Genomic DNA, 26412 nt, shown 5'->3' with positions numbered 1-26412 from the left:
GCCAATCCACATGGGACCCAGCTGGTTCTGCAACTGCATTTTACAGGAAACCCACCAACCCCAATCAGGAAAGAAATGGTCTGGATGCTGTGTAAGGACTGACGAGAGAACAGCCACTGTGATGGGCGCAGACTTACAAGGCTACAACAAGGTTTCCCAAACTTGGGTCTCTAGCTGCTTTTGGACTACAACTCCCATCATCCCTAGCTAGCAGGGCCAGCGATCAGGGATGATGGGAACTGTAGTCCGAAACAGCTGGAGATCCATTTGGGAAACACTGGGGTAGACGAACAGAAGGACGCAATTGAGCCGATACAAAATGCCAAGAGGGACAAAGGTATCAACCGGCAATGTATTTGAATCATTCTTCCGCACAAATCCTGCCCTGAAGCCCAGAGGCACCAAGCGCTACCTTCTGGGCGATCGCTTGCAGCCATCAAACAGGTCGCTGGTCCAAGGAAAGGAAACTTTTGCTCCAAAGATGAGCCGCAGCAGGATAGCTCAGGCGTGAGCTGCTTTCTTGGCCTGGTCTTGAGTGCCCTCCTTAGACTTCCTCCGCCTTTTCTCGCGGAGAAGCTGGCGGAAGTGCAGGCGCTTTGCGTTGAGGCCGTAGGCCTGGAGTCGCTGGCGGCTGAACTCCAAGTGGCCCACACGGACCCGCGCCACCCCCTTCCTGCTTCTCTTCTTCGGCCTCTGGACTCTGGGGAGGGCAGGAGAGGGGTCCTGTGGAGTGGCAGTCTCCACCCGGCTGCTTGCAGCTGGCGCTGGTTTCGGTCCACGGTCTCCCTTGGGAAGCAGGAGCCGTTCTCCCTCACATTCGGCGCCGGACGGCTGCAGCTTTTTAGCAGGCAGCTCCTGGCGCTTGGCCTTGTCCCTGCCCTTCTTTCCTTTCTTGCCTGGTGTTTTCTTTTCGCTTTCCGGCTCCTCCGGCCTGAAAGGGGAGCAAACGGATGAATGAAATAGGACGAAAACATCGTGCGGATCTCGGAGGGCTACTGCTGCGTTGCAGAGTGAAAGAGATGGCCTCAGGAGGGAATGTACCGCATTTTTTGCTCTATAGGACGCACTTTTTCCCCTCCAAATATGAAGGGGAAATGTGTGTGCGTCCTAAGGAGCGAATGCAGGCTTTCGCTGAAGCCTGAAGAGCGAGAGGGGTCGGTGCGCACCGACCCCTCTTGCTCTCCAGGCTTCAGGCAGCTATCCGCAAGCCTTCTGAGCATGGCGGGAGTTCCCCCCGGGCTCCGAAGGTTTGCGGAGAGTAGCCTGCAGCCTGAAGCCTGGGGAGCGCAGCACCAACTCCCGCTGCGCTCCCCGGGCTTCAGGCAGCTATCCGCAATCCTTCGGGCTCTGAAGGCTTGCAGATAGCAGCCTGTTCTGGGGGCTGGGGTTGGGGGAAGCTCGGGCTTCCCCCGCCCCAGCCCCGTGGCTGTGTGGGGGGGAATAATTTTTTTCCCCTTTATCCCCCCCCTAAAAACTAGGTGCGCCCTATGGAGCGAAAAATACAGTAATCACAGTGGCAAGAAATCTTTATGCTCGTAAGGGGGAGGAGGAAAGAATAGCATCCAAGGAAGAATGGCTGACAAAAATCAAAGAATACGCAGATATGACCAAACTGATGGCACCGATAAGAGACTCAAGCTTAGATCCTTGCAAAGAGGACAGGAAAACCCTTGCCAAGTTTACTTAAAACAGTGGTGTCCCAACTTTTTTCAAAGAGGGCCAGATTTGATGATGCGAAGGGCTGAGAGGGCCAAGCAAAGTTGTTGGCCTTTTTTAGGATTTTACCCCAGGAAATAAACTGCCACAGGGACTGGATTAAACCAACCGGTGGACGGGATTAGGCCCCCAAAACGGACTTTAGAAATGCATGACTTAAAAAGTAATTCTTTATACATGAAGTCCACAGTGGGGTTTGAAGTTTAAGGGAAAAAACAGTAGATTATATTAAGAAACCTGTTAAAGAGGATGAAGCTTGACATGAGGGTACTTTAAAATGCAGTTATGTGAAATTATATTTATGAACTTTGAGGATGGACAAGCAGAAAGTCATTAGCATTGAAAGAGTATAATTATTGAGTGTTAAAATGCAATCTTGAAACCAAATAAAATAGCAATATAGAGAGATATAGAATAGAGAACGTACTCTGACTGAAGGGATTTGAGAACCTGCTTCTTCTTCCAAGTATTCTGGCCTTTCTGCTCATAGGCCGTTTTGTCTCGCAGCTCCTCCTTCTCAGACCTGCATGGAGAATACACCTGTCAGGTGCCACATGAAAGGTGCCCGCCTCCCCTGCCTTCCCACCCTGATGGGGGTGGGAGGGGAAAAGCAAGGAACAAAACCATCTCATCGTAGACAACAGCATGGCAGGTAGTGGATGGTGCCTTGTGCAGGTGCAGAACCCCCCCAAAACCAAGAGGTCTGCAAAGATTCCTCTTAGCTAGACACTGGAGCTGCGGTGGATTGCTCTGTGACTCAGAAGCTGACACCTCCGCCCCATTCCCAAACTTGCAGGCCCCTTTGTACATTGTCGCTTGCCAGAAAATATTGAATTCTTCGAAAAAACTGAAGCACAAGTCACGGTGACCAGCGCAACCAGAAGTGCGCTAGAACCCAGGAGTCCTGGTCCCCAAGCCACACTGCACACAGCAGGACCCCCCCTTTAATTCGGTTTCCAGTGTAGACAGACACCGCATCCTTCCTGCGCCTCACCTGTACATACAGGTCTTCCGCAAAGAACACCAGCGGTTCAGCTCCTTGTCATCAGCTGCCAGGATCTAGTGAGAAAGAATCATTCTTTTCTTATTTTAATAATAATAATAATAATAATTTATATCCCGCCCATCTGGCTGGGTTTCCCCAGCCACTCTGGGCAGCTTCCAACAAAATATTAATACAGTAATGAAACAAACATTAAAAGCTTCCCTAAATAGGACTGCCTTCAGGTGTCTTCTAAAAGTCTGGTAGTAGTTGTTCTCTTTGACATCTGGTGGGAGGGCATTCCACAGGGCAGGTGCCACTTCCAAGAAGGCCCTGTGCCTGGTTCCCTGTAACCTCACTTCTCGCAGGGAGGGAACTGCCAGAAGGCCTTCGGAGCTGGACCTCAGTGTCCGGGCAGAACGATGGGGGTAGAGACGCTCCTTCAGGTATACTGGACCGAGGCCGTTTAGGGCTTTAAAGGTCAGCACCAACATACTGGGAGCCAACGTAGGTCTTTCAAGACCAGTGTTATGTCGTCTTGGTGGCCACTCCCAGTCACCAGTCTAGCTGCCACATTCTGGATTAGTTGTAGTTTCCGGGTCACTTTCAAAGGTAGCCCCACACAGAGCGCATTGCAGTAGTCCAAGTGAGAGATAACCAGAGAATTCACCACTCTGGTGAGGCAGTCCGAATGCTGCACCAATTGGCACCTGATCCTCCAGAAGCATGCACCCCGGCCTTTGTTTATTAAATTTGTGCGCCTCCCTTCATCCGGAAATCACAGAGCAGCTCACAACGCAAAAATACAAAATGAGAACACAAAATACGTAACGGAACAAAACCAAACCAGTAACAACCCCGCCTCCCGCAAACACATTGAAAAGGCCACAGCATGGCAAATCAGCCAAAGGCCTGGTTGAGGGGGAATGTTTTCACCTGGTGCCTAAAAATATGTAATGAGCCTCCCTGGGAAGAGCATTCCACAAACAGGGAGCCACTGCAGAAAAGGCCTGTTCACATGTTGCCACCCTCCAGAGGAGGCACGTGAAAAAGGGCCTCAGAAGATGATCTCAGGGTCTGGGTAGGTTCGTGTAGAAAGAGGCGGTTCTTGAGGTGTTGCAGTCCTGAGCCGTTTACGGCTTTGTAGGTCAAAAGCAGCACTTTGAAGTGGGCCCGGAAACTAATTGGCAGCCAGTGCAGTCAGGCCAGGTTTTGTGTAGTATGCTCAAACACTCTTGAGCAGGGGTAGGCAAACTAAGGCCCAATCGCCTTCTCAATCCGGCCTGCAGATGGTCTGGGAATCAGCGTGTTTTCACATGAGTAGAATGTGTCCTTTTATTTAAAATGTATCCCTGGGTTACTTGTGGGGCCTGCTTGGTGTTTTTACATGAGTAGAATGTGTGCTTTTATTTAAAATGCGTCTCTGGGTTATTTGTGGGGCATAGGAATTTGTTCATCCCCCCCCCCAAAATATAGTCTGGCCCACCACACGGTCTGAGGGACAGTGGACCGACCCACAGCTGAAAAAGGTTGCTGGCTCCTGGTCTTGAGCAAGCTGGCCACCGCATTCTGTACCAGCTGAAGTTTCTGAATCGCCTTCAGAGGCAGCCCCATGTAGAACGTATTGCAATAATCTAGCCCGGAGGTTACGTGAGCTTAGATGACAGATGTTAGGCTATCCCTGTCCAAACAGGGGCATGTGTGGGCCACCTGCTGAAGCAGACAGAAGGCACCCCGTGCCACTGAAGCCACTTGAGTCTCAAGCAATGGGTCCAGAAGTATCCCCAAGCTACATACCAGCTCCTTCAAAAGGAATGTAACCCCATCAAGAGCAGGTCATCTTCCTTCCATCCAGTCTACCAAACCGCCCACAAACAGTGCCTCAATCTTCTCTGGATTGAGCTTCAGTTTGTTGGATCTCGTCTAATATACAGTGGTACCTCAGGTTAAGTACTTAATTCGTTCCGGAGGTCCGTACTTAACCTGAAACTGTTCTTAACCTGAAGCACCACTTTAGCTAATGGGGCCTCCTGCTGTCGCCGCGGTGCTGGAGCACGATTTCTGTTCTCATCCTGAAGCAAAGTTATTAACCTGAGGTACTATTTCTGGGTTAGCGGAGTCTGTAACCTGAAGCATATGTAACCTGAAGCGTATGTAACCCGAGATACCACTGTCTGACCAAAACAGACAACGGTCCTCCCCACCCCAGCGGGAGAAAAGAAATCCGCCTCAGTCTCTGCAAAAGGGTAAAGTTACCTACCTCCTCGGTCGAGAGGCCATAGCTGCAGGGGACCACGGTTCGGTACTTGAAACGGCAAGGCAGGTCCCCTATCAGGTCTTCATAGTCCAGGCGGTAGAATTCATCTAGGTACTGCTCAAAGGTCTTTGTCTCTGCAAAGAGAAAGAGAGAGAGTTTTTAATAACCTTTGTAAAAACAAAAACAAAAACACCAGAAGCTTTTCTTTGGGGAATTATAGGGACAGAAATACCTAAATTGTATAGAAACTTATTGATGCATATTTTTCCCCAATGTAAAAAATCTATAATGTATTTAAGAGAACACTGTTAACAATTAAAAACTTTGGCAGGATTGCAGTAATGCTTGCAATGTACGAAAAACTATCGTAAAAAATGGATTGTTTCTTTTTAAAAAATAGAGAATATAAGGGAAGCAGTTGAAAAAAAGATTGATAATTGTAACCATGGAAGGGCGGAGGGGAGTCGAAGGATTCAGAGAAGCTTAAATGATGATGTGGATGTTTAATGTTTGAATTTAAATTTGTTAAATAAAATTTAATAAAAATATTTAAAAAAATAAAATAAAAAGGAACTTATTTATGTATGCTACTATAGCAGCAGGAATGTTACCCGCCCCAAAATGGAAAGAAGCAGAAGTCCCAGCAAAGGAAGAATGGACACAAAAACTTATGGAATATGCAGAAATGGCGAAATTTACCGGAATAATAAGAAATCAAGATAAGCAAACTTCTTATAAAAGAATGGAAATAATTTATTGAGTATTTACAGATAAATTTTAAATAGATAAGGACATCGACAGGATTATTGTAATAACCTGCAGTTTTGTAAGAGTATTTAAAGTAGATAAATAATCGAGCAAATAAAGGTGAATTTGGATATGAGGAAGATATTAAAAATAAATTTAAGGAACCAAAGGAAGTCAAATTTTGAAACGTTAAAATGATTGTGAAATTAATGAAATGTATAAACCTGAGAAGCATATTTTTTAAAAAAAGAGAGAGAGGGAGGGAGGGAAGAAGGAAGAGAAAGACGTTTGGCTGGGCAAGAAGATTTTCACTAAACGGGGAAGCTGAAAAATGCCCAGAAGCATTCAATCTCTCAGGGAAGCCTCCATCACCCAAAGAGAGCAAGTCCCCTTCTCTCTCAGTTCCAACAATTCTCAAATGCAATTGACGCCACCTGGCCTGGGAGAGCTTCTATGGGCAAAAGTCGCCATGCAAGTAAGGCCTGCTCATCTTACCCGCTCTGGGATCCCACAGCTAATTCTCCCTGGGTCTCCTGGCTGGCCCAAATAGGACTAATTTAGCCAGCTAGCCCTGGTGATCATCTAATGTTTATTGGATGGATTTCCCCCCTAAACTGATTTTTGAATTCTGAATTTATTGTTATTCACGTTTTATACTGTATTTTATGCTGGTTTTTGTTGCACCAGTTAAGTGTTTTAAATTTGTTGTTAGCCGCCCTGAGCCCGGTTTTCTGAACTGGGAAGAGCGGGGTATAAATAAATTATTATTATTATTATTATTATTATTATTATTATTATTATTATTATTATTACCATCCTTACCGGGGTCAAAGGGTTTTTTCTCCCGGCTGACAGCCTCTGCAAAATGCGACTTGCGCTTCTTCTTGCCCAGAAGGGGAACCTCCAGCCTCCGTTGCTTTCTGGATGGGCCTGGCTCCTGGGTGGGGTCATAATCGGCATCCATCTGAAGAGGTGAGAAGAGGGAGAAGAAGAGAAAAGCAAGCGTCATTTCACGCGGGCATCACAAACCCTGGGAGGAGAGCAGAGCCAACCTCCCTTCTCCCCTGGTGCCAAAAGTCACGCAGGGAAAACAAGACCAGAACCCAACGAGACACAGAGCAAGAAGCTGCTGCTTAGCGCTCACCAGCCCCCGCCCCCATAAAATAACCTCTCAAAGGACCTGTTGATGGCATTTTACCATTGTACTGTTGAGAGTGTATTAACTTATGGTCTGTGTGTGCGGTTTGGGAGCTGCATGGCCAGGGAAAAAACAATGTTGTCCAGGGTTGTAAAGACTGCGGAAAGAATAATTGGGTGCACTCTTCCCACCTTGGATCAAATCTATGCTTCAAGGTGCCATAAGAAAGCTGCAGAGATAGCGCAGGATAGTGCGCATCCCGGAAATGATCTCTTTCAGCTTCTGCCTTCTGGAAGAAGGTATAAAGACCAGGACTAGCTGCCTGAGAAACAGTTTCTATTCAAATGCGATTTTGGTTTTAAACGTAGTGTAAGGTAGTCTCTGGGGGAGTATATTGTATATAATTATGGGGTATCAGAGTTTTTAGGGGGTTAACCAGGCTGGGATAGCAGGCTTGTTGGTTTCTGAATGTCTGATGTAGATTTTCAATTTCGTTGTTCTATATGGGACAATGACAATAAACATTATCGTATCGTATTTGCAAGGGCATCTCTCCTGCTGCTCACTTCAGCATACAGAATGCCAACTGCACCCCTATGGTTGTGCAAGGCTCCTAGGAAATCAAGATTTCACCGTTCTTCATTAAATATGTTCCCAGTCCTCAGGGAGGAAAGCCTGGATGCGACAGCTGCATGCAAAAATGCATCAAATCCTGTCATCATCTCACGGAAGTTGTTGCTCAAAGTCTGCCTCCTTTCCCCACCTCTATCCATTAGGTTATTAGATGCCACCGTTTTTGCTAAGTGTCCTCAAATCTGCAGGGAGCCTTCTGGTCACACTGACCAGAGACTGTGACTTTCCCTCATCTATTTGCCTATCTCTTCACGGGCACCATCTTCTGCCAATCCATGGCTGGAGTGCATAAAGGGGTGCGAGAACAATTCAAAGTGTTTCCGAGCACAATTCAAAGTGTTGGTGCTGACCTTTAAAGTCCTAAACAGCTCGGCCCAGTAGACCTTAAGTAGAGTCTCCACCCCCATCGTTCAGCCCAGACACTGAGGTCCAGCTCCAAGGGCCTTCTGGCGGTTCCCTCCCTGCGAGAAGTGAGGTTACAGGGAACTGGGCAGAGGGCCTTCTCGGTAGTGGCACCCGCCCTGTGGAACACCCTCCCACCAGATCTCAAGGAAATAAACAACTATCTGACTTTTAGAAGACATCTGAAGGCAGCCCTGTTTTGGGAAGTTTTTAATGTTTGATGCTTTATTGCTTTATTAATTATTTATTATTATTATTATTATTATTATTATTATTATTATTATTATTATTAACAACTCTGGCTCCGGCCTGGTGGAATGCTCTGCCTCATGAGACCAGGGCCCTGCAGGATCTGATTTCTTTCCGTAGGGCCTATAAGACAGAGTTGTTCCGCCTGGCCTTTGGGTTGGAGCCAATTTGATTCCCTCCCCCTTTCTTTTTTCTTTTCCTTTCTCCTCCTGTGATGAGGCTACATTTTAATATTTCAATATTTTAATGTTGTATTTTAATTTTGTTTCTAAGTTGTATTCATTCAACTTATTTTTATTATTGCTTGTTAGCCGCCCTGAGCCCGGCCTTGGCTGGGGAGGGCGGGGTATAAATAAAAAATTAGTAGTAGTAGTAGTAGTAGTATTAGAGACCCGCACCACCTCAGCAACCTGAGCTGGGCCCCCTGGTTAAGAATGCAAGCCAGACATACCACAAAGTCAGGATCCTCACAGTGGGGATGGTATTCTTCATCCTCCTGCAGCCCCAGGTCAGCTTCTGCTTCAGTTCCATCCCCTCCTGTCCACTTGTCCCAATTCCATTCATCTGCATTCAGGATGAAGACGAAAAAGACATTTTTGCTTTCTAAGCTAATGATTCCTTTCGTCCCATTGCTTTCTGAACCTCACCCAGGAACCGGCCTGCAGTAATGCCCAAGAATCCCTCAACCAAAGTTGGGATGGATAAAGAAACATAGAGTCCCCTTGTTAAGGCATCTGAAGGCATGAAACGAGCTTCACGTGCTGGAAATGTAATGAGGTTGAGGGTACGTTTTATCATATGTGGTGGACGTAAAAGGGTAAAAGAGTATTGGGAAATGATATTTAATGAATTGAAAAAAATGTTTAAAAGTACTTTTCCAAAAAACAGAGTCCTTTTGGTTGGGGATAATTCAGAGGGAAATTCCCAGCTGTCAAAAAAGACTATTTATGTATGCTACGACTGCGGCTCATGTTTTATCAGCCCAAAAATAGAAAACGAGGAAGGTAACAACCAAAGAAGAATGGCAATTTAAACTGATGGAATACATGCAGCTTGCAGACTTAACATATAGAATAAGAGAACAAAAAGAATGTAGACTGGAAAAAGACTGGAAAATGTTAAATGAACACAATTTTCACCCATATATTAAGTAAAGAATGCTGGTAGCATTAAGATAAATTCAACAGTGAAAATAAGTTCTGATGGATGTAACAATAGATTACTGAATGGTTTAGTTTATGTAAAATATGAAGGATGGGTGGTATGCAAAATGAACCATGGAAAGAGAAGGGAAGACATTGATTTAAGGTTGTTTAAATGAATATTTTGAAATGTAAATCAGAACATTTAATAAAAATTATATATATCGTATTTTTTGCACCATAACACTCACTTTTTTCCTCCTAGAAAGTAAGGGGAAATGTCTGTGCGTGTTATGGAGGAAATGCCTACGGGTGGCATGCCTACGGATTTTCCTCCTCTAAAAACTACATGCGTGTTATGGTCGGGTGCGTGTTATAGAGCAAAAAATACGGTAAATAAAAAAAAGAAACAAGCGTCACGCAAGAATACACCAAATGACTCCTGAGGATCTCTAAAGCACAGCAGTCATTTTAACATTCCAGGCAGATTCCAGATTACGTGGGCAGCATCTGGAAAATACTCCTGGCTTGCTTGCCTTCCTCCTTTCATGTCCCCAGGTCATGTTCTCTTCAGCAAAAATTCTCCCAACCAAAAACATCTCCCGGTTCTGCAACAGATCTTCCATGCGCCAAAAGGAAGACTAACAAGAACCTTGCTGGATCAAGCCAGTTTCATGCAACACTCCACAAACACATCATTAAAAGCCACCTGAGCAGGTGCCCATCTAAAGCAGCCTTTCCCAACCTGGTGTCCTTCAGATGGTTTGGACAAACAGATCCCGCCGTCCTCACCCAAAACAGCACCAGGTCGAGGGGGGACTGCTCTAGAATTGGGGATCCCAATGCTGACCTCACAAGCAAATTTGTTTTCAGACCGAGGGCAAGCTGCCCATGTGCCAGGGCATCTTCTCGACATACCGTCAATTCCTTCCTCTGCCTCAAACTGCGGTTTCTCTTCCTCACCAACTCCGTAATACTCGTCCCCAAATAATTTCTGTAGGAAACAGAATGGTGATGATGATGATGATGATGATGATAATAATAATAATAATAATAATAATAATTTTTATTTATACCCCGCCCTACCCAGCCAAGACCGGGCTCAGGGTGGCCCGGTATACCAGGTATAAAAACAATTGATTGAAATACAACTTAAAAACAAGATCAAAATACAACATTAAAATGCAGCCTCGTTTCAGTAGAAACTCAAATCAAAAACTTTTTGGGGGATGAAAAGGTCAAGTCTTCACCAAGGCCAACTATCCAGACTGGTCCTACGTGGGCCAGAAGAAAAAAAAAAGCCAGGGAAGTCCCCAAATAAGGAGTTTCATCACCGAAGGAGAAAGGAAAAAGGAAAGAGGGGGAGGGGATCAAGTTGATTCCAAGCTAAAGGCCAGGTGGAACAACTCTGTTTTACAGGCCCTGTGGAAAGAAATCAGATCCTGCAGGGCCCTGGTCTCATGAGACAGAGCGTTCCACCAGGCCGGAGCCAGAGTTGAAAAGGCCCTGGCTCTGGATAAAGCTAATCTAACTTCCTTAGGGCCCGGGACCACTAGGGTGTTGCTATTTATGGACTTTAAGGTCCTCCGTGGGGCATACCGGGAGAAAGGTTAGACTAGACGGTCCTCAGGGTCCCATCCAACTCTACAAATCAATTCAAGCATTGGCTACTGCCTAAACCAGTGATGGCCCAACTTGGCCCTCCAGCTGTTTTGGGACTACAATTCCCATCACCCCTGGCTAACAGGACCAGTGGTCAGGGATGATGGGAATTGTAGTCCCCAAACAGCTGGAAGCTCCTGCAGCCAATCAGAAGCTGCGCTTTGGCTTCCGAATGTTTTGGAAGTCGAATGGGCTTCTGGAACGGATTCCGTTCGACTTCCAAAGTACGACTACATAGAATATGGAATAATATGCAGTTGTAAATGTTGACAATAGGGCCCATGAAGGGGATGAGGGGGAATTCTCAAGATTCAGAGTAATCTCTATATATGGATACGCATTTGGAATGTTATAAATTGATATTTGTAAAATCAAATAAAAATGATTTCTAAAAAAAAAAAAAAGAAGAAGTTGGCTAATGCCTAGAAGGCAAAAGCACTGCTCAGTTTCAAATCAATTCACTGAGCCGTTTTCAAACGACAAGCCAAATCTACTTCCCTCAATTTCTCGTTGTGGCAAGAGAATGGGGTTCAGCTGACTCACCCGTAACCCAGCCCTACCATTTTGGAGGGGGGCTGGGGCAGTGTCTTCTGGCTGCCAGCCAGAACCCTCGGCACTGGTATACAACATGCACCCACCTCCATCAGCTGGTCATGTTGGGTGGGATCAAAGTCCCCTTCGAGGTCCATTTCCTGGAAGGTGCTGGTTGCACTGCCGGTGATCTCACGCAGCTTCCCCAGCCGTTCCAGGATCTCCCGGCGCTTCAGGTTCTTCAGCTGCTTCAGCTCCTCCTGTTTTTGAGCCTTCTCCTTTTAGGGTGAAGAAAAGCACAGTATTACGGGAGGAGGCCGTTATTTGGCCCATCCGGCACCCAGATCTACGTCTGAAGAATGCTATTCCCAGGGAAATTCGCTTGGCGCCTTCATGCCTGAACCCGCCTACACTTCCCTGGGAGTCCTGAGAGACCTGCTCTCCGCTTTGCAGAACTTTCCCCACCTGACCTGGGAGGGCGGGGTCTGGACTGACTCCAGCTACAAAAGCTGAGGTTGCTGAAGAGACCAGAGATCATCTTGGCTGTCTGAGTGCAGACCCAGGTCATTGAGCCTGAGCTTCCATTGCTGTCGCCCACCATGAACCACCATTGGCAGAAATGGCAGCAACAGCAGCAGATATACTCTACGTTTATATTTTATTTCCTTGCTAATTATGCTGTTTTAAATGTGCATTTTATACTGGACTTCCTTTAGTAATGTTTTCTTTTGAAATGTTTCAGATACTTTTGGGGTTAACTTTGCGGCATTAAATGTGTGTTTACCTTCTTTGCAATATTTTATTCTGAAATCTTTAACATTTTAGTTTCCCGTTATTTATGTTGCTTGGAATGTATAATTTATATTTGACTTTCTTCAGTAACGTTTTATTCTGGATTACTTTTTTGTTGTTTTATTGTAGGTTTGTAAACCGCTTTGAGCTTTTTTCTGAAAAATGTAAAGCGGTATAGAAATGAAATGATTAATTATACACCTTTAGGCACCACGCAAAACCGTTCCGTTTGAACCAGGCCTTTGGTTGATTTGATTTGACACCCTATACCAGGGGTCAGAAACCTTTTTCAGCCGTGGGCTGGTCCACTGTCCCTCAGACCATGCGGTGGGCCAGACTATATTTTGAGGGGGGAAATGAACAAATTCCTATGCCCCACAAATAAGCAGAGATGCATTTTAAATAAAAGCACACATTCTACTCATGTAGAAACACCAGGCAGGCCCCACAAATAACCCAGAGATGCATTTTAAATAAAAGGACACATTCTACTCATGTAAAAACACACTGATTCCCAGACTGTCTGCGGGCTGGATTGAGAAGGCGACTGGGCTGGATCCGGCCCCCGGGCCTTAGGTTGCCTACCCCTACCCTATGCCCTTTTAAAATGTGGGGGTTTTTGGGACGTGTTATTGGGTTGTTGGTTTCATTTTGATTATATATTTTGTGATTTTATATTTTGATTTTGTTCTGTGAACTGCCCTGAGCCCTCCGAGTATAGGGCGGTATATAAATTCTAATAATAATATTAATAATAATAGGCAAAAGTTTCAGCCCTCCTAGGCAGCCCAATAGAGCTGAACATTATCCGCTCGTATCTGTGCAGAACTCACTTTCTTCTTGCGCTCCTGCGTCTCCTGCCGTTTCTCTTTACGGCGTTCGTCCTTCCGGCGCACCGAGGTTGCAATGTTGCGGGGATAGGTTTTCATCTAGCAGTACAGGTATCGGAGAAGAGAAAAGAAGAACTCTTCAGCCTCGCGTTCTTCAGATGAGCAGAGATCCCAGCAGCACCCCCTTTCATCACCCCAGTCTCCTCACAGAGAGAGGACGTCCCTCTTGTCACTCATAACATAACAGCGCCAGGACACCGAGAAGAAAGCCTAACTTCCCAGGCCCGTGCAGGCAGAGAACATTGCCCCTCACCAACTGGGCCTCAGGCTCCTCGAAGCGGAAGTTGTACTTGCGCTCGAAATCCTCTTGCTTCTTTAAGAACAGCTCGCCCTCATCCGACGAATCCGATATAGCCAGCTGCACTCCGGGGAGCCTGTGGAGAAGGCAGAACATGAGCAGGACTATAGCGCAAGGACAGTGTTATAAGAAATAACTGCTCCTTTATCCCTTATGGGGTACCCAAGAGCCCTTATAGAGTCCTTAGGTAGGTTCTCTCGGTAGGAGAAAATAACAGAGGCCAACCAGAGAATACTGAGAAGCAAAGCAGCTAGTAAGCATGATCTTTCCTGGTATTGCTGGTGAAAATCAGAAACTTTAAGAGGAAAGAACTCTGTGCAAATAACTTAGCCCATGGACCCATGTACACCTACCTCTGGACCATGTGGGCATGGATGATTTTTTTTTTTAATTAAAATTTATTTCTACCAATAAAGGTGGGAAGAATAAGGTTATCCTGGTGTCACTATACAGTGGTACCTCGGGTTACATACGCTTCAGGTTACATACGCTTCAGGTTACAGACTCCGCTAACCCAGAAATAGTGCTTCAGGTTAAGAACTTTGCTTCAGGATGAGAACAGAAATCGTGCTCCGGTGGCGCAGCGGCAGCAGGAGGCCCCATTAGCTAAAGTGGTGCTTCAGGTTAAGAACAGTTTCAGGTTAAGTACGGACCTCCGGAACAAATTAAGTACTAACCCTAGGTACCACTGTAGAAGGCATGCCCAGAGATTATCAATCTCCTTAAGTGACATTGTGTTAGATCTTGCCCATGAAGGTGCACTATTAGTGAATGGGGGAAGAGGGTAGCTCAACCTATTAAATTTTCTTTCCATCTACCTTCTCCTGGATTGGGGACGGGGGGAGACACACCAGGGAAAGTTATGCCCTATCCTTAAGGAACTCAAAAAACCATCCACTCACCCATCCTCCTCCTCCTCCTCCTCCCCTCCATCATCTGCCTCCTTGTAGTGCTTGTTCAAGATATAATCTCGCAGGAAGCGCTCCCCCGCATCGAGTTCTGGGTCATTCCAGTATTCTTTAAGGGGAGCCTGGGGAAACAGAGGAAACCCAAAATGAAGTCACCCGCCTCAAGACCCGAGCAAGGCTCACCATACCATCAAGCCCACACCCAAAGACTCCTCTGGAAGACAGGGACAGTGCAGAAAATCCCCCAAAGGACCATTTCATCCTAACGGTGTGTGATATATATTATAAGTAGGGCTGCCTCTGAAGACTGTTCAAAAACTTCAGCTAGTGCAGAATTCAGTTGCTCACCAGAGTAAGATGGTTTGAGCATACTACACCGATCCTGGTCTGACTGCACTGGCTACCAATTAGTTTCCGGGCCCAATTCAAAGTGCTGGTTTTGACCCATAAAGCCTTGAACGGCTCAGGATTGCAATACCTCAAGGACCGCCTCTTTTGATATGAACCTGCCTGGACCCTGGGATAATCTTATGAGGCCCTCCTTTGTGTGCCTCCTCTTCGAGAGGTGCGGAGGGTGGCAACATGAGAACGGGGCCTTCTCTGTAGTGGCCTCCCTGTCTGTGGAATGCTCTGCCCAGGGAAGTTCGCCTGGAGCCTTCATTATACACCTTTAGGCGTCAGGCAAAAACGGTCCTTTTTAACCAGGCCTTTGGTTGACCTGATGGACATCCCGTACCCTTTTAAAATGTGGATCTTTCTTGGGGGGGGGCTGTTATGGGGTTATTGCTTTTATTTTTATTTTAAATACTGTGACCTTTTCTGTGGACCACCCTGAGACCTCCGGATATAGGGCAATATATAAATTCAATCAATCAATCAATCAATGGGGCAGACACATGCTTTCCTGGAGCAACGTGGGGAAGCACCTGCTCACGCAGAAAAATGTTCTGCTAGCCTCAGACTAGCAGAAAACAGCTCGAGGTGACGATGTAGCAGGACTCAGGAATTAAAGGAGCCCAATCCTTTCTGTGTCAAGATGCTTGTTTCTGTTCCGTTACTTTATTGAGGCGGCTGGAAATGTGGGTTAAACCACAGAGCCTAGGGCTTGCCAATCAGAAGGTCAGCGGTTCAAATCCCTGCGACGGGGTGAGCTCCTGTTGCTCGGTCCCAGCTCCTGCCCACCTAGCAGTTTGAAAGCACGTCAAGTGCAACTAGTGAAATAGGTACCGCTCCGGCGGGAAGGTAAACGGCGTTTCCATGCACTGCTCTGGTTTGCCAGAAGCAGCTTAGTCATGCTTGCCACATGACCCGGAAGCTGTACGCCGGCTCCCTCAGCCAGTAAAGCGAGATGAGCGCCGCAACCCGAGTCATCTGCGACTGGACCTAATGGTCAGGGGTCCCTTTACCTTTTAAGGAAACAGCAAATGGTCGGGTCCCTTCTCCTAGCTAACTTGAGACTCTCAAGACCAAGACCAGCACGCTGAGCGTCTTGGGAGAGGCACTGCAACCCCAATCTTGCGCTTCTGGGAGTCACAGCTATTCCGGAAGCCTGTTGCAAAAATCTTGTCTAGGTCTGAGGGAAACAGTGCCTTAATTCATTAGGAAGAAGCCACGACCCAGACAGAGCCAGATGCGGCTGCCCATCGTTGTGGCCCATTTTTCAGTGTCGTCCAAAGCAACTGGTCTCCAAGCCCATTACATACCAGGTGGTAGTTGACACCTACAAAAATCTGTAAAATGTATAAAACTAAATCCAACTTATGCTGGAGGTGCAACCGATCAGAGGGCACACTTATACACATGTGGTGGCAATGTGAAAAAGTTAAGGGCTTCTGGGACTTGGTCTTTGAAGAAATGAAGAAAATCTTTAGATACATTTTTTTGGGGAAAACAGAAGCCTTATTGCTGGGAATAACTGATACAGATATACCCAGAGAAGATAAGAATCTATTTTTATATGCTGTCGTGGCAGCTAGAACCCTGATCGCAAAAAATTGGGAAAAAAGAAACAATTCCATCCAGACGAGAATGGCAAGATAAATTATTCAGTTATATTGAACTAGCCAGACTGACAGACACGATCAGGGGCCACAGCAAACAAAAACTTGAGAAAGACTAGGGGAAAGATAGTGATTATCTGAAGAAGCAATGCCCGCATATTACTTCTTGGACATGTTTTAATTAACTTCTGTAAACTGATGTACAGTTAGAATAAGGACAATTAAAATAGAAAGTAAGTTAAGAAGAAGATTAAAGAAAGCAGATTACTATGGTTGATATTAGACCCATGTAGAGGACGAAGGAAGTCAACAAAGAAAACGGAGTCCAATTTAGGTTAATACATATCTTATTTTTGAGACAATGTTCTTTGCTTTTCCCTTTTTGCTCTTTTTCTATTTTTATTTTTACATTTATATATTATTGTATTTTGTTTGTAATATATTGTACATCTTTGTGTTGTTTTATGTTTGTCAGCATATAAATAAATAAAAATATTAAATAATAATAATAATAATAATAATAATAATACATACCAGGTCCCGGAGCGCTTCCTCTGCTTGTGGCTTCTCCTGACCTTTTAACCAACTGATATAGTCTGCCTCCTCGTGCTCCTGAGAGAACAGAAGAGACGGTAGAACCGAGGCAACAATGTCATGGATTATACACAGGGCTGCCTCTGAAAACTGTTCGGAAGCTTCACCCGATACAGAATCTGGAGGCCAGGTTGCTCACTGGCTTGGGCATAGAACACCGATCCTGGCCTGACTGCACTGGCTGCCAACTAGCTTCTGGTCCCAATTCAAAGTGCTGGTTCTGACCTATAAAGCCTTAAACAGCTCAGGAACCCAATACCTATAGGTCCGCCTCTCCCCATATAAATCATCCCAGATTCCTTGTTTATCATCCAAGGCCCTTCTTTGTGTGCCTCCTCCACGTGAAGTCCAGAGGGTGGCAACGTGAGATTATGTGCTTATTTTTATCCTGCATTTTATTCTGTGAACCACCTTGAGAACGTAAGACAAAGCGCGGTATATACCATATTTTTCACCCTATAGGACGCACTTTTCCACCTCCAAAAATGAAGGGGAAATGTGTGTGCATCCTATGGGGCGAATGCAGGCTTTCGCTGAAGCCTGGAGAGCGAGAGGGGTCGGTGCGCACCGACCCCTCTTGCTCTCCAGGCTTCAGGAAGCTATCCCCTCAGCCCGGCAAGCTCCCAGAGCGATGCCAAAGCTGCGCGCAGCCTCGCCATCACTCTGGGACCCGTTCTGGGGGCTGGGATCGGGGGAAGCTCGGGCTTCCCCGCCCCCAGCCGCGCACGCTCCCAGAGCAATGGCGAAGGTGCGCGCACCTTCGCCATCGCTCTCTGACCCGTTCTGGGGGCTGGGGTCGGGGGAAACTCCGGCTTCCCCCACCCCCAGCCCCACAAGCTCCGGGAGCGATGGCGAAGGTGCGCTCACCTTCGCCAGCGCTCTCCGACCTGCTCTGGGGGCTGGGGGAAGCTCCGGCTTCCCCCGCCCGCAGCCTCGCAAGCTCCGAGAGCGATGGCGAAGTGCTCTCCGACCCGTTCTGGGGGCGGGGGAAGCTTGGGCTTCCCCCGCCCCAGCCCCGCGCCTGGGGGGGAAATAATTTTTTCCCCTTTATTCCCCCCCCCCCCCCAAATCTAGGTGCGTCCTATGGGCCAGTGTGTCCTATAGGGCGAAAAATACGGTAAATCTAAACAACAACAATGCACCACCCTGACCTTGACTAAAGGCAGCTACATTTATCTGAACATTAAAACACATTTCAAAGTTTAAAGGTAAAGGTACCCCTGACCATCAGGTCCAGTCGCAGATGACTCTCGGGTTGTGGCGCTCATCTTGCTCTATTGGCCGAGGGAGCCGGTGTTTGTCCGCAGACAGCTTCCGGGTCATGTGGCCAGCATGACTAAGCTGCTTCTGGCGAACCAGAGCAGCGCATGGAAATGCCATTTACCTTTCCGCCGGAGCAGTACCTATTTATCTACTTGCACTTTGACGTGCTTTCGAACTGCTAGGTTGGCAGGAGCAGGGACTGAGCAATGGGAGCTCACCTCATCGCGGGGATTCGAACTGCCAACTTTCTGATCGGCAAGTCCTAGGCTCTGTGGTTTAACCCACAGCACCACCCGCGTCCCCATTTCAAAGTTTAGTGGCTATTAAATTATGTATACCCATCGTTCAGCCCCTTACCTCCTGCTCCCGTTAAGAAAGATGCCTTCACCAGGGCCATCAAAAGCCAGGTATCACCAGGGTCACCTTATAGCATGCCTGCTGATGCTCAAGCTTGAATTTTGGAGCATTGCCAGGAAAGCAACTTCTACTGCTACAGGACGGTGAAGGAATCGCCACCCTTAGCCTTTCAATTTGAGGCATCTCTTTTACACACACACACCTTCTCCTCTTTACTTTTGGGCCGTTTCTGCAGCAAGGATGTCGAGCTTCCACCTTCATCATCATCTTCATCACTGTCGGCCACAAACTTTTGGAAGCTGCATAGTGGGGTGGGGAGGGCAAAGTCAGGTTTAGAAAGAGTGTTAAAAACTCAGATATACAGTGGTACCACTGGTTACAGATTTAATTCATTTTGGGGTGCCATGCACACCCCAAAAAATCTGTAACTAGAGGTGTTGCTTCTGTGCGTGCGCACGGTGCACAGAGCGCTGCTGCACACGTGCAAGCAGTGAACCCGGCAACATACACTTCCAGGTTTGCCGCAGCCGTAACCTGAAGCTTCTGTAGCCTGGAGGTTACACAACATGAGGTACCACTGTATAAGCTAGGCACCAAAAGGCTCCTTAAACCAAGGTTACAGTTGCCAAAACAGAATGTCTAGTTGCCATTTTTGGGTAAGACAGATCTAGAGTCTTCTTTTTCAAATGATGGACTGACTGATTGGTTCTCAGTTAAACATCTGGCCAGTTCAGATGACAACCTTGAGATGGTTAACAGCTTTGAGAACTTAAAGAAGAAATGTCATTTGATCCAGGGACAGTCAACATAGATCAGGCACAGGCAAACTCGGCCCTCCAGATGTTTTGGGACTACAACTCCCATTATCCCTGACCACTGGTCCTGTTAGCTAGATGATGGGAGTTGGGATGATGGGAAAAGCCCAGCTCAGGAGAAGGGAAGGAGCCCATTCTCAGTCTCAGAATCTGTTTTCAGTGCTTGGCACAGTGAAATTCAAAGTTAAAAACAACAGCAACAACAAGGGGCTGCTGTGCACGTGCAGTGATTCCCCCCCGCATTATGTAATGGCAGCATACTCCCCCCCACATACGGCATTTGGGAATGGGGCCTGATCCCTCATGCACCTCATCACCGGGAAATGATGGCACACTCAAAGAGGAATGTCAAAAGGGGGCGGGGAGATAATGTCCGCAAGCCTGTTATGTTGACGAGTCTGGCTCTCCTCTCCGGCACAGTTCTCAGCTCACCTCTCCTTAAGCTGCTTCTGCTCTTCTACATAACTCTGAAAAATTGGGGGGGGAGGGGGAGGGAAGAAGGTTAATACACCGTGTCACAACTGTGCACCTTTCCTAGAATGGGCCAGGAATTCCCTCGGCCAGAAACAGCACAATTTTCCAAGAACTGTACAGCAACTGCTGCACCAAGCCCCAGTTCACGATACGATACAATACGATAATCTTTACTGTCATTGTCCCATACAGAACAACGAAACTGAAAAAATCTACATCAAACATTCAAAAACCAACAAGCCTGCTATCCCTGCTATCCCAGCCTGGTTAACCCCCTAAAAACACTGATACCCCATAGTGAAACACAATATACTCCCACAGAGACTACCTTACACTGCATTTAAAACCAAAATCACATTTGGATAAAAACTGTTTCTCAGGCGGGGATCTACAGGGATCTCCAGATTCCCAGCCTCACCTTTCTGTTTTTAACTGGTTCTCCTTCACCGTTTTCTTCATCTTCATATTTCCTGTAGGAAAAGAGGGATAGTGAGTTGATCGTTCCATCCTGTACAACGCAGGGAAGCGTGTGTGTTTTTTAAAATGCATCTTAATTAATTTTTGAGACGACAGCGATAAAAAGTCAGTAAGATGTACAAATCAGAGGAAAAGGGGGTGGGGACGACCCTAACTGTAGCTGCGACTGAGTGAAGCGCAGAGATTGTTTGCATCATCTTCTTCACCTTCAATATTAAGAAATAAACGTGGAGCGATGGAAAGGAACTCGCATCAGAATGAAATGAGATCAAATGCCATCATCACCAATAAAATAAAAATCAAGCGAAAGGGACAGTCGGAAACATATCTAGGCCAGGCAAAAGAATAATTTGTCAGGGGGGAGGCAAGCGCCCCCTCCAAAGCAAGTCTCACACACAGGAGAGGGATGCTGTTCCCTCTATCTTTGAATCTCTGGACATTAATTCATGGACAGAGGGAGGAGATACTTTTTTTGTTTTTTATAATAATTTTTATTGGTTTTTACATATATTTTCTTACATAACATCATGGTGTACAAAAGTGAATAAAACATTTGGCTTCATGAGCCTGCATGAGCCCCCTCCCCGATTGATGGTTTTCAAACCTATTCTCTATGTACTGCATTTTCTTGTATACCTTATTGCTATTAGATCATAAACTTGTTTACATACTAAATTAACTGTAGTAAGTAATAAAATTAACCTTACAAACACCTTGTAACCCTACTAGTGATGTTAGTTGTTTGCAGTGGTCTTTCAAATATAACACAAATTTATTCTAGACTTTCAGAAAAGTCGGATCCTGGTGGTTCCAGAATTTTCCAGTCAGTTTTGCCACTTTGGCATAGTCCAGTAATTTCATCTGCCACTCTTGTTTTGTTGGTCTTCTTGTTTCCATCTTTGAGCTAATAACATTCTCGCTGCAGTTGTTCCATATAAAAACAATGTTTTATCCTGTTTATATATTTCTCGGCCTAGTATACTTAATAGTAAAGGCTTCTGGGGTTTTTTCATAAATGTATATTTCAACATTTTTTTACATTTCATTACATATCATTTCCCAGAAGGCCTTCACCTCCTTACAGGTCCAGAGGGAGGAGATATTTGTGGTCCTGCTGAAAGGGTGGCAGCGCTAAGGGAGGTAGATGGGTATAAAGAAGCTGTCTACACAGACTCATGTTCAGTTTGGGAACCAGGTTCTGTGTCAGGTAACTTTGCTAAGTCTTTCAAGTTGTCCGCCTCCAAGGCAGAGTTCAGGTCTGCTATGGAGTCTGGTCTTGGTAGATAAGCAATGACAAACCTAGACAGCATCTTAAAAAGCAGAGACATCACCTTGCTGACAAAGGTCCGTATAGTTAAAGCTATGGTTTTCCCAGTAGTGATGTATGGAAGTGAGAGCTGGACCATAAAGAAGGCTGATTGCCAAAGAATCGATGCTTTTGAATTATGGTGCTGGAGGAGACTCTTGAGAGTCCCATGGACTGCTAAAAGATCAAACCGATCCATTCTGAAGGAAATCAGCCCTGAGTGCTCACTGGAAGGACAGATCCTGAAGCTGAGGCTCCAATACTTTGGCCACCTCATGAGAAGAGAAGACTCCCTGGAAAAGACCCTGATGCTGGGAAGGATTGAGGGCACAAGGAGAAGGGGACGACAGAGGATGAGATGGTTGGATAGTGTTCTTGAAGCTAGCAGCATGAGTTTGACCAAACTGCGGGAGTGCCTGGCATGCTCTGGTCCATGGGGTCATGAAGAGTCGGACACAACTAAACAACTAAACAACAACAACATGGAGTCTGGGGAACCAGGACCACTGTCACGACAAGCAAATGGCAAGGGCGATAGTAACAATTTTAGGAAGTATCAGATGCCCCCCCCCCCAAGCTGCACAACAGGGGAAGGTATCTTGGAACACTCCCTTCCTCTTTTTATGGAAAATTCAGCTTTCCATAAGCACAGCCTGCCAACAAAACAGATGTTCCGTAATATCAAATATTATCTGCACATCTCAGCCCATGGAAACGTTTTCCGAATTAGGTGGGAAATGATAGAAATTTCACCCTTTATAAAGGAAATTTTGAACTACTAAAAGGACTTTGGCATGGAGCTACCCTTTTCAGAGTGCTGTTGGCCTTCCAGCTGATGAAGCGTCTTGGAAGATAACTCCCCAGTTTCCTTGACATAGCAACTTTTTGGGAAGAAAGGCTGGAGGTCTAATGCTCACATCTTTGTCCTCTCTCTTTAAATTGTTTCGTACAGTTTCTTAAGAATTTGCAAGCCTGAGTGGTGTCTTTACACTAGTATTGTTTATGGACTGTGGCTAAGTATTATTATTTATTATTATTATTATTATTATTATTATTATTATTATTACTACTACTGCTGCTGCTGCTGCTGCTGCTGCTGCTGCTCTTATTATTATTCTACTCAGCCCATCTGGCTGGGTTGGAGCAGGGTGGCCAGAAGAGTGTGGTGGCACAAAGGCTGGATTTCACATATTGATCGGAACTACCCATTCCCACTTTTGACCGCAGATATGTAGTGACCCAGTGATTGCATAAGACAGAACGACTTATTCATGTGTTCCACGAGATAAGCATTGCCATCATTAAAGGACAACAACATAGACAGCTTCATCCTAACATTTGTTCCCCACCTCAAGTAACGTGACCAAATACAGTGGTACCTTGGTTCTCAAACTTAATCCGTTCTGGAATTCCATTCCAAAACCAAAGCGTTCCAAAACCAGGGTGCGCTTTGCCATAGAAAGTAATGCAAAGTGGATTAATCTGTTCCAGACTTTTAAAAACAACCCCTAAACTAGCAATTTAACATGATTTTTACTATCTAACGAGACCCTTGAGCCATAAAATGAAAGCAATAAACAATGTACTGCAGAAACACAATCCATCATTCAGTAGCTGAACTGGGTTCCACACAGTCACAGAAACAAAACAAAAAGAGCTGAAAAAACGAAAACGCAAAATAAATAGCAAAAGCAGAAAGACCTCAGAGTAACACTCAAAACGCAGCACGTTCAGCTTCTGAAAAAAGTTCACAAACCAGAATACTTACTTCCGGGTTTGCAGTGTTTGGGTTCCAAGTTGTTTGAGTACCGAGGTGTTTGAGAATCAAGGTAACACTGTAATAACAGTTCAAGACTCAAGACTCCCAGGTTAGGGGTTTAACACGGCAGGCACCCTGATTTTCATGCCTTACCCTGCCTTGTCCAGAATGACCTTCCTCTCATAGTCCTTCAGAAACATGGGCTTTTCTTTCTTCCTGGGGGGCGGCTTCTTGCCTTCGCTATCCGAAGAAGAATCTGCTGACAGAAGCAATCATAGATGATCCAACAGACAATTCCAGAAAACAAGCTGCTCTAGGGACCCAAACTAGATCAGAAAATCCTCTGAAAAGTCTCCCCGGGCCAAGCCAGAATGTTCCACAGCTGCCCCCAAGGCAAGAAATCATAACCTGGATCAGTGATTACCTTCCTCGCGGTAGAACGTGACATCCTTCTGATAAATCCGGGGGTCTTTGGTTTTCAGCAACGCCAGCGTGCTGTAAAAAGCGCGATCCAATCTGGGGTCCAGCTCCTGCCGCAGGAGAAGAGCGCAATTAAGATTGGATATATTCTGAAAAAGATATTCAGGAGGACCTGCCGTCCTGGCCTTCTCCAATAAAAACAAAACCCAAATTATTTCCATCAACTTAGTCCAAGAATTACAAAAGCTGAGATTTTGCCAAAAACCCTATCTGACCATAATTCAGTACTAATTGCCTTTAAAGGTAAGGATAAAACATCCTTTAGGTGGAGATTAAATGAAAATTTATTAGATAATGTGGAGACTTTTGAAAGGGTTCAAAAATATCTTACAGAATATTTTGATATGAATACAAATAAAGGTACTGATATTGGCATAGTTTGGGACGCCAGCAAGGCAGCGATGAGGGGTTTCTTTCTGCGGCAGAATAGCATATTAAAGAGGAAAGAAAGAAAGAAAGAAAGAAAGAAAGAAAGAAAGAAAGAGGAGATATTAAAAAATATAAAGGTTATTGAGAAAAAGTTGATTAATAAACCAGAAGACCCCAAGTTACAACTTAGTCCATCACTATGCTGAAATGGCTAAAATGACCGAAAGAGTCAGAAATCAGGAAGATCAAAATTTTAATAAGGAACGGGGAAAATTTATACACATTGTAAACAGTTAAAATTGTTAGTGGGATTGGAATATCACTTGTAGGGTGAATTCTGGACACAATGGAGATGTAAATAACCCAGATAACCCCCCCCAAAAAAAGCCACATTCTAAAAGGGTGTTGGATGTCAATCTGGTCAGCCAAAGGCCTGGTTAAAAAGGAATGTATTTGCCTGGCGCCTAAAGATATGAAGGCACCAGGTGAACTTCTCTGGGGAGAGCATTCCACAAATGGGGAGCCACTGCAGAGAAGGCCCTGTTCTCGTGTTGCCACCCTCCGGACCTCTCGATTAATAATAGGACCCACAAAGGGGAGGATGTAAGTCCAGGAGATTCCTTGCCTTGGAGTCTTGTTTTTATTATTTATGTTTGAAAAAAAATCTCTTTAAATTTTTAATATGAAAAACTATTTTTTTAAAAAACAAAAAACCCAAAAGTTTTCCCAGCAGAGAAAACAGAACTTCTGAAAACAGAAAACAGAAACTTCTCCGCAGCTGAAAACAGCAGCGGGACTCACCTCATCTTCGGAACTGGTCTCAGACTCAGAACTCGACCCGTCGCCTTCGCCTGCATCCCCATAGCGGTCCTGCACTGCAGGGGTGGAAGGGAGAGAAGGAGGGAAGGAGCCGGGCAGGGATGTTAGAGGAGCAACAAAGGGCAACCCTCCCTCTAGCCCCTGAAGGTTCTGGGTTCAAGCCCAGGCAGAAGCAGGGCTGGATTTAGTTTTGATGAGGTCCTAATCTACTGAAGGTAATGGGGCCCTTTATATGTCCAGCTGTCTTTTGTCAACAACAAATTGTTGCTGTTTTTTAATAATAATAATCATAATAATAATAATTTATTTATACCCCGCCCTCCCCGGCCAGAGCCGGGCTCAGGGCGGCTAACACCAGTAAAATTACAATAAAAAACATAATAGGGAGGGGGAAAACCAATTTAAAATACAGGCTAAAAATACAACTTAAAATGCAGCTTCATTTTAATAGTAGCCCATAGATCAAAACCATAAGTGGAAGGAACATAAGGGTCAGACTGAGTCCAAACCAAAGCCCAGATGGAACAGCTCTGTCTTGCAGGCCCTGCGGAAAGATGTTAAGTGTTGAATATATGCTATATGGTAATTTATGGACCTAATAGGTATCTAAAGCCATATGCACAGAACAAATAGGAGCCTACACAACACAAAACACTGTTGGAAATGTACATCCAGTTTCCTCTCCCCCCCCCTTTAAATATTTTGGGGGGCCCCCAAGAGAGTGGCGCCCTAAGCTATAGCTTGTTTAGCTTATACGTAAATCCGGCACTGGTTCGAGCCCAGGCAGCGCTGGGAGAGACTCCCCTGCCTTGAAATCCCGCGGAGCCGCTGCCAGCCAGTGCAGGCAACACTAGCTGCTCTGGCTCGCTCCGCTTCCCTCCCCGTCCGCCCGCCACTCACGCCGCTGCAGCTCCTCTCGCCGCCGGTAGCGCCCGTAGCGCGCCGCGAACGCCGCGTTGATCCTCAGTTCCTGCTGCGCCGACATGCTTCCTCCGCCCCGTGTCTTCCCGCACGTGGACACGGGGCACTTCCGGGTCAAGGCGGCACGTGAGGGCGCGCGGCTGCGAGACGCGCGTTCTGCTCCGCCCACCCCGTTAAAGGGAAAGGAGAAGAAGAACACTCTGCAGATCGGGCGGCGGCTTCTGCTAATTCCGATTTAAAAGTCTCGAATCGTGGACTGGAGTCCGGGAAACAGGATTCGATTGTCGCCGAGGATCTGAGATTCTGGCTGATTCAGAAATATTTTTAACCTTCGTATGTTTTAAAAGTATGGTTTCGGATTTCTTTCTTTGCTTTTTCGTTGTAAGTATAAAAGTTGTGGAGTAAATAAATAAAATCATAATGATTTTCTC

The 26412-nt window shown here is 45.9% G+C and overlaps 1 protein-coding gene across 2 annotated transcripts; it reads right to left on the bottom strand.

Annotated features, from left to right (window-relative positions):
- Window positions 1–338: 338 nt before the first annotated feature.
- KRI1 (KRI1 homolog) lies at window positions 339–26098 on the bottom strand. Of its 2 annotated transcripts, none has more exons than XM_053370733.1 (19): window positions 25961–26098; window positions 25043–25116; window positions 23817–23922; window positions 23546–23651; window positions 20269–20320; window positions 19809–19843; window positions 18764–18860; window positions 16882–16959; window positions 14342–14469; window positions 13395–13515; window positions 13085–13180; window positions 11567–11737; window positions 10185–10260; window positions 8576–8688; window positions 6525–6666; window positions 4959–5089; window positions 2711–2775; window positions 2144–2239; window positions 339–931 (listed from the first exon to the last, which is right to left on the bottom strand). In XM_053370733.1, the coding sequence occupies exons 1-19, from the start codon at window positions 26043–26045 to the stop codon at window positions 502–504; spliced, it is 2202 nt and encodes a 733-aa protein (XP_053226708.1). In that variant the 5' UTR covers window positions 26046–26098; the 3' UTR covers window positions 339–501. The 2 variants fall into 2 exon arrangements, with proteins under 2 accessions (XP_053226708.1, XP_053226709.1); XM_053370734.1 differs by having other exon boundaries at window positions 23546–23648; window positions 25961–26097.
- Window positions 26099–26412: the final 314 nt, after the last annotated feature.

This window comes from Podarcis raffonei, chromosome 17 (assembly GCF_027172205.1).
Source record: "Podarcis raffonei isolate rPodRaf1 chromosome 17, rPodRaf1.pri, whole genome shotgun sequence".
Classification (NCBI taxonomy): Eukaryota; Metazoa; Chordata; class Lepidosauria; order Squamata; family Lacertidae; genus Podarcis; species Podarcis raffonei.
The sequence above is the reverse complement of the archived record's forward strand: the minus strand, read 5'-3'. Positions and strand labels throughout refer to the sequence as shown.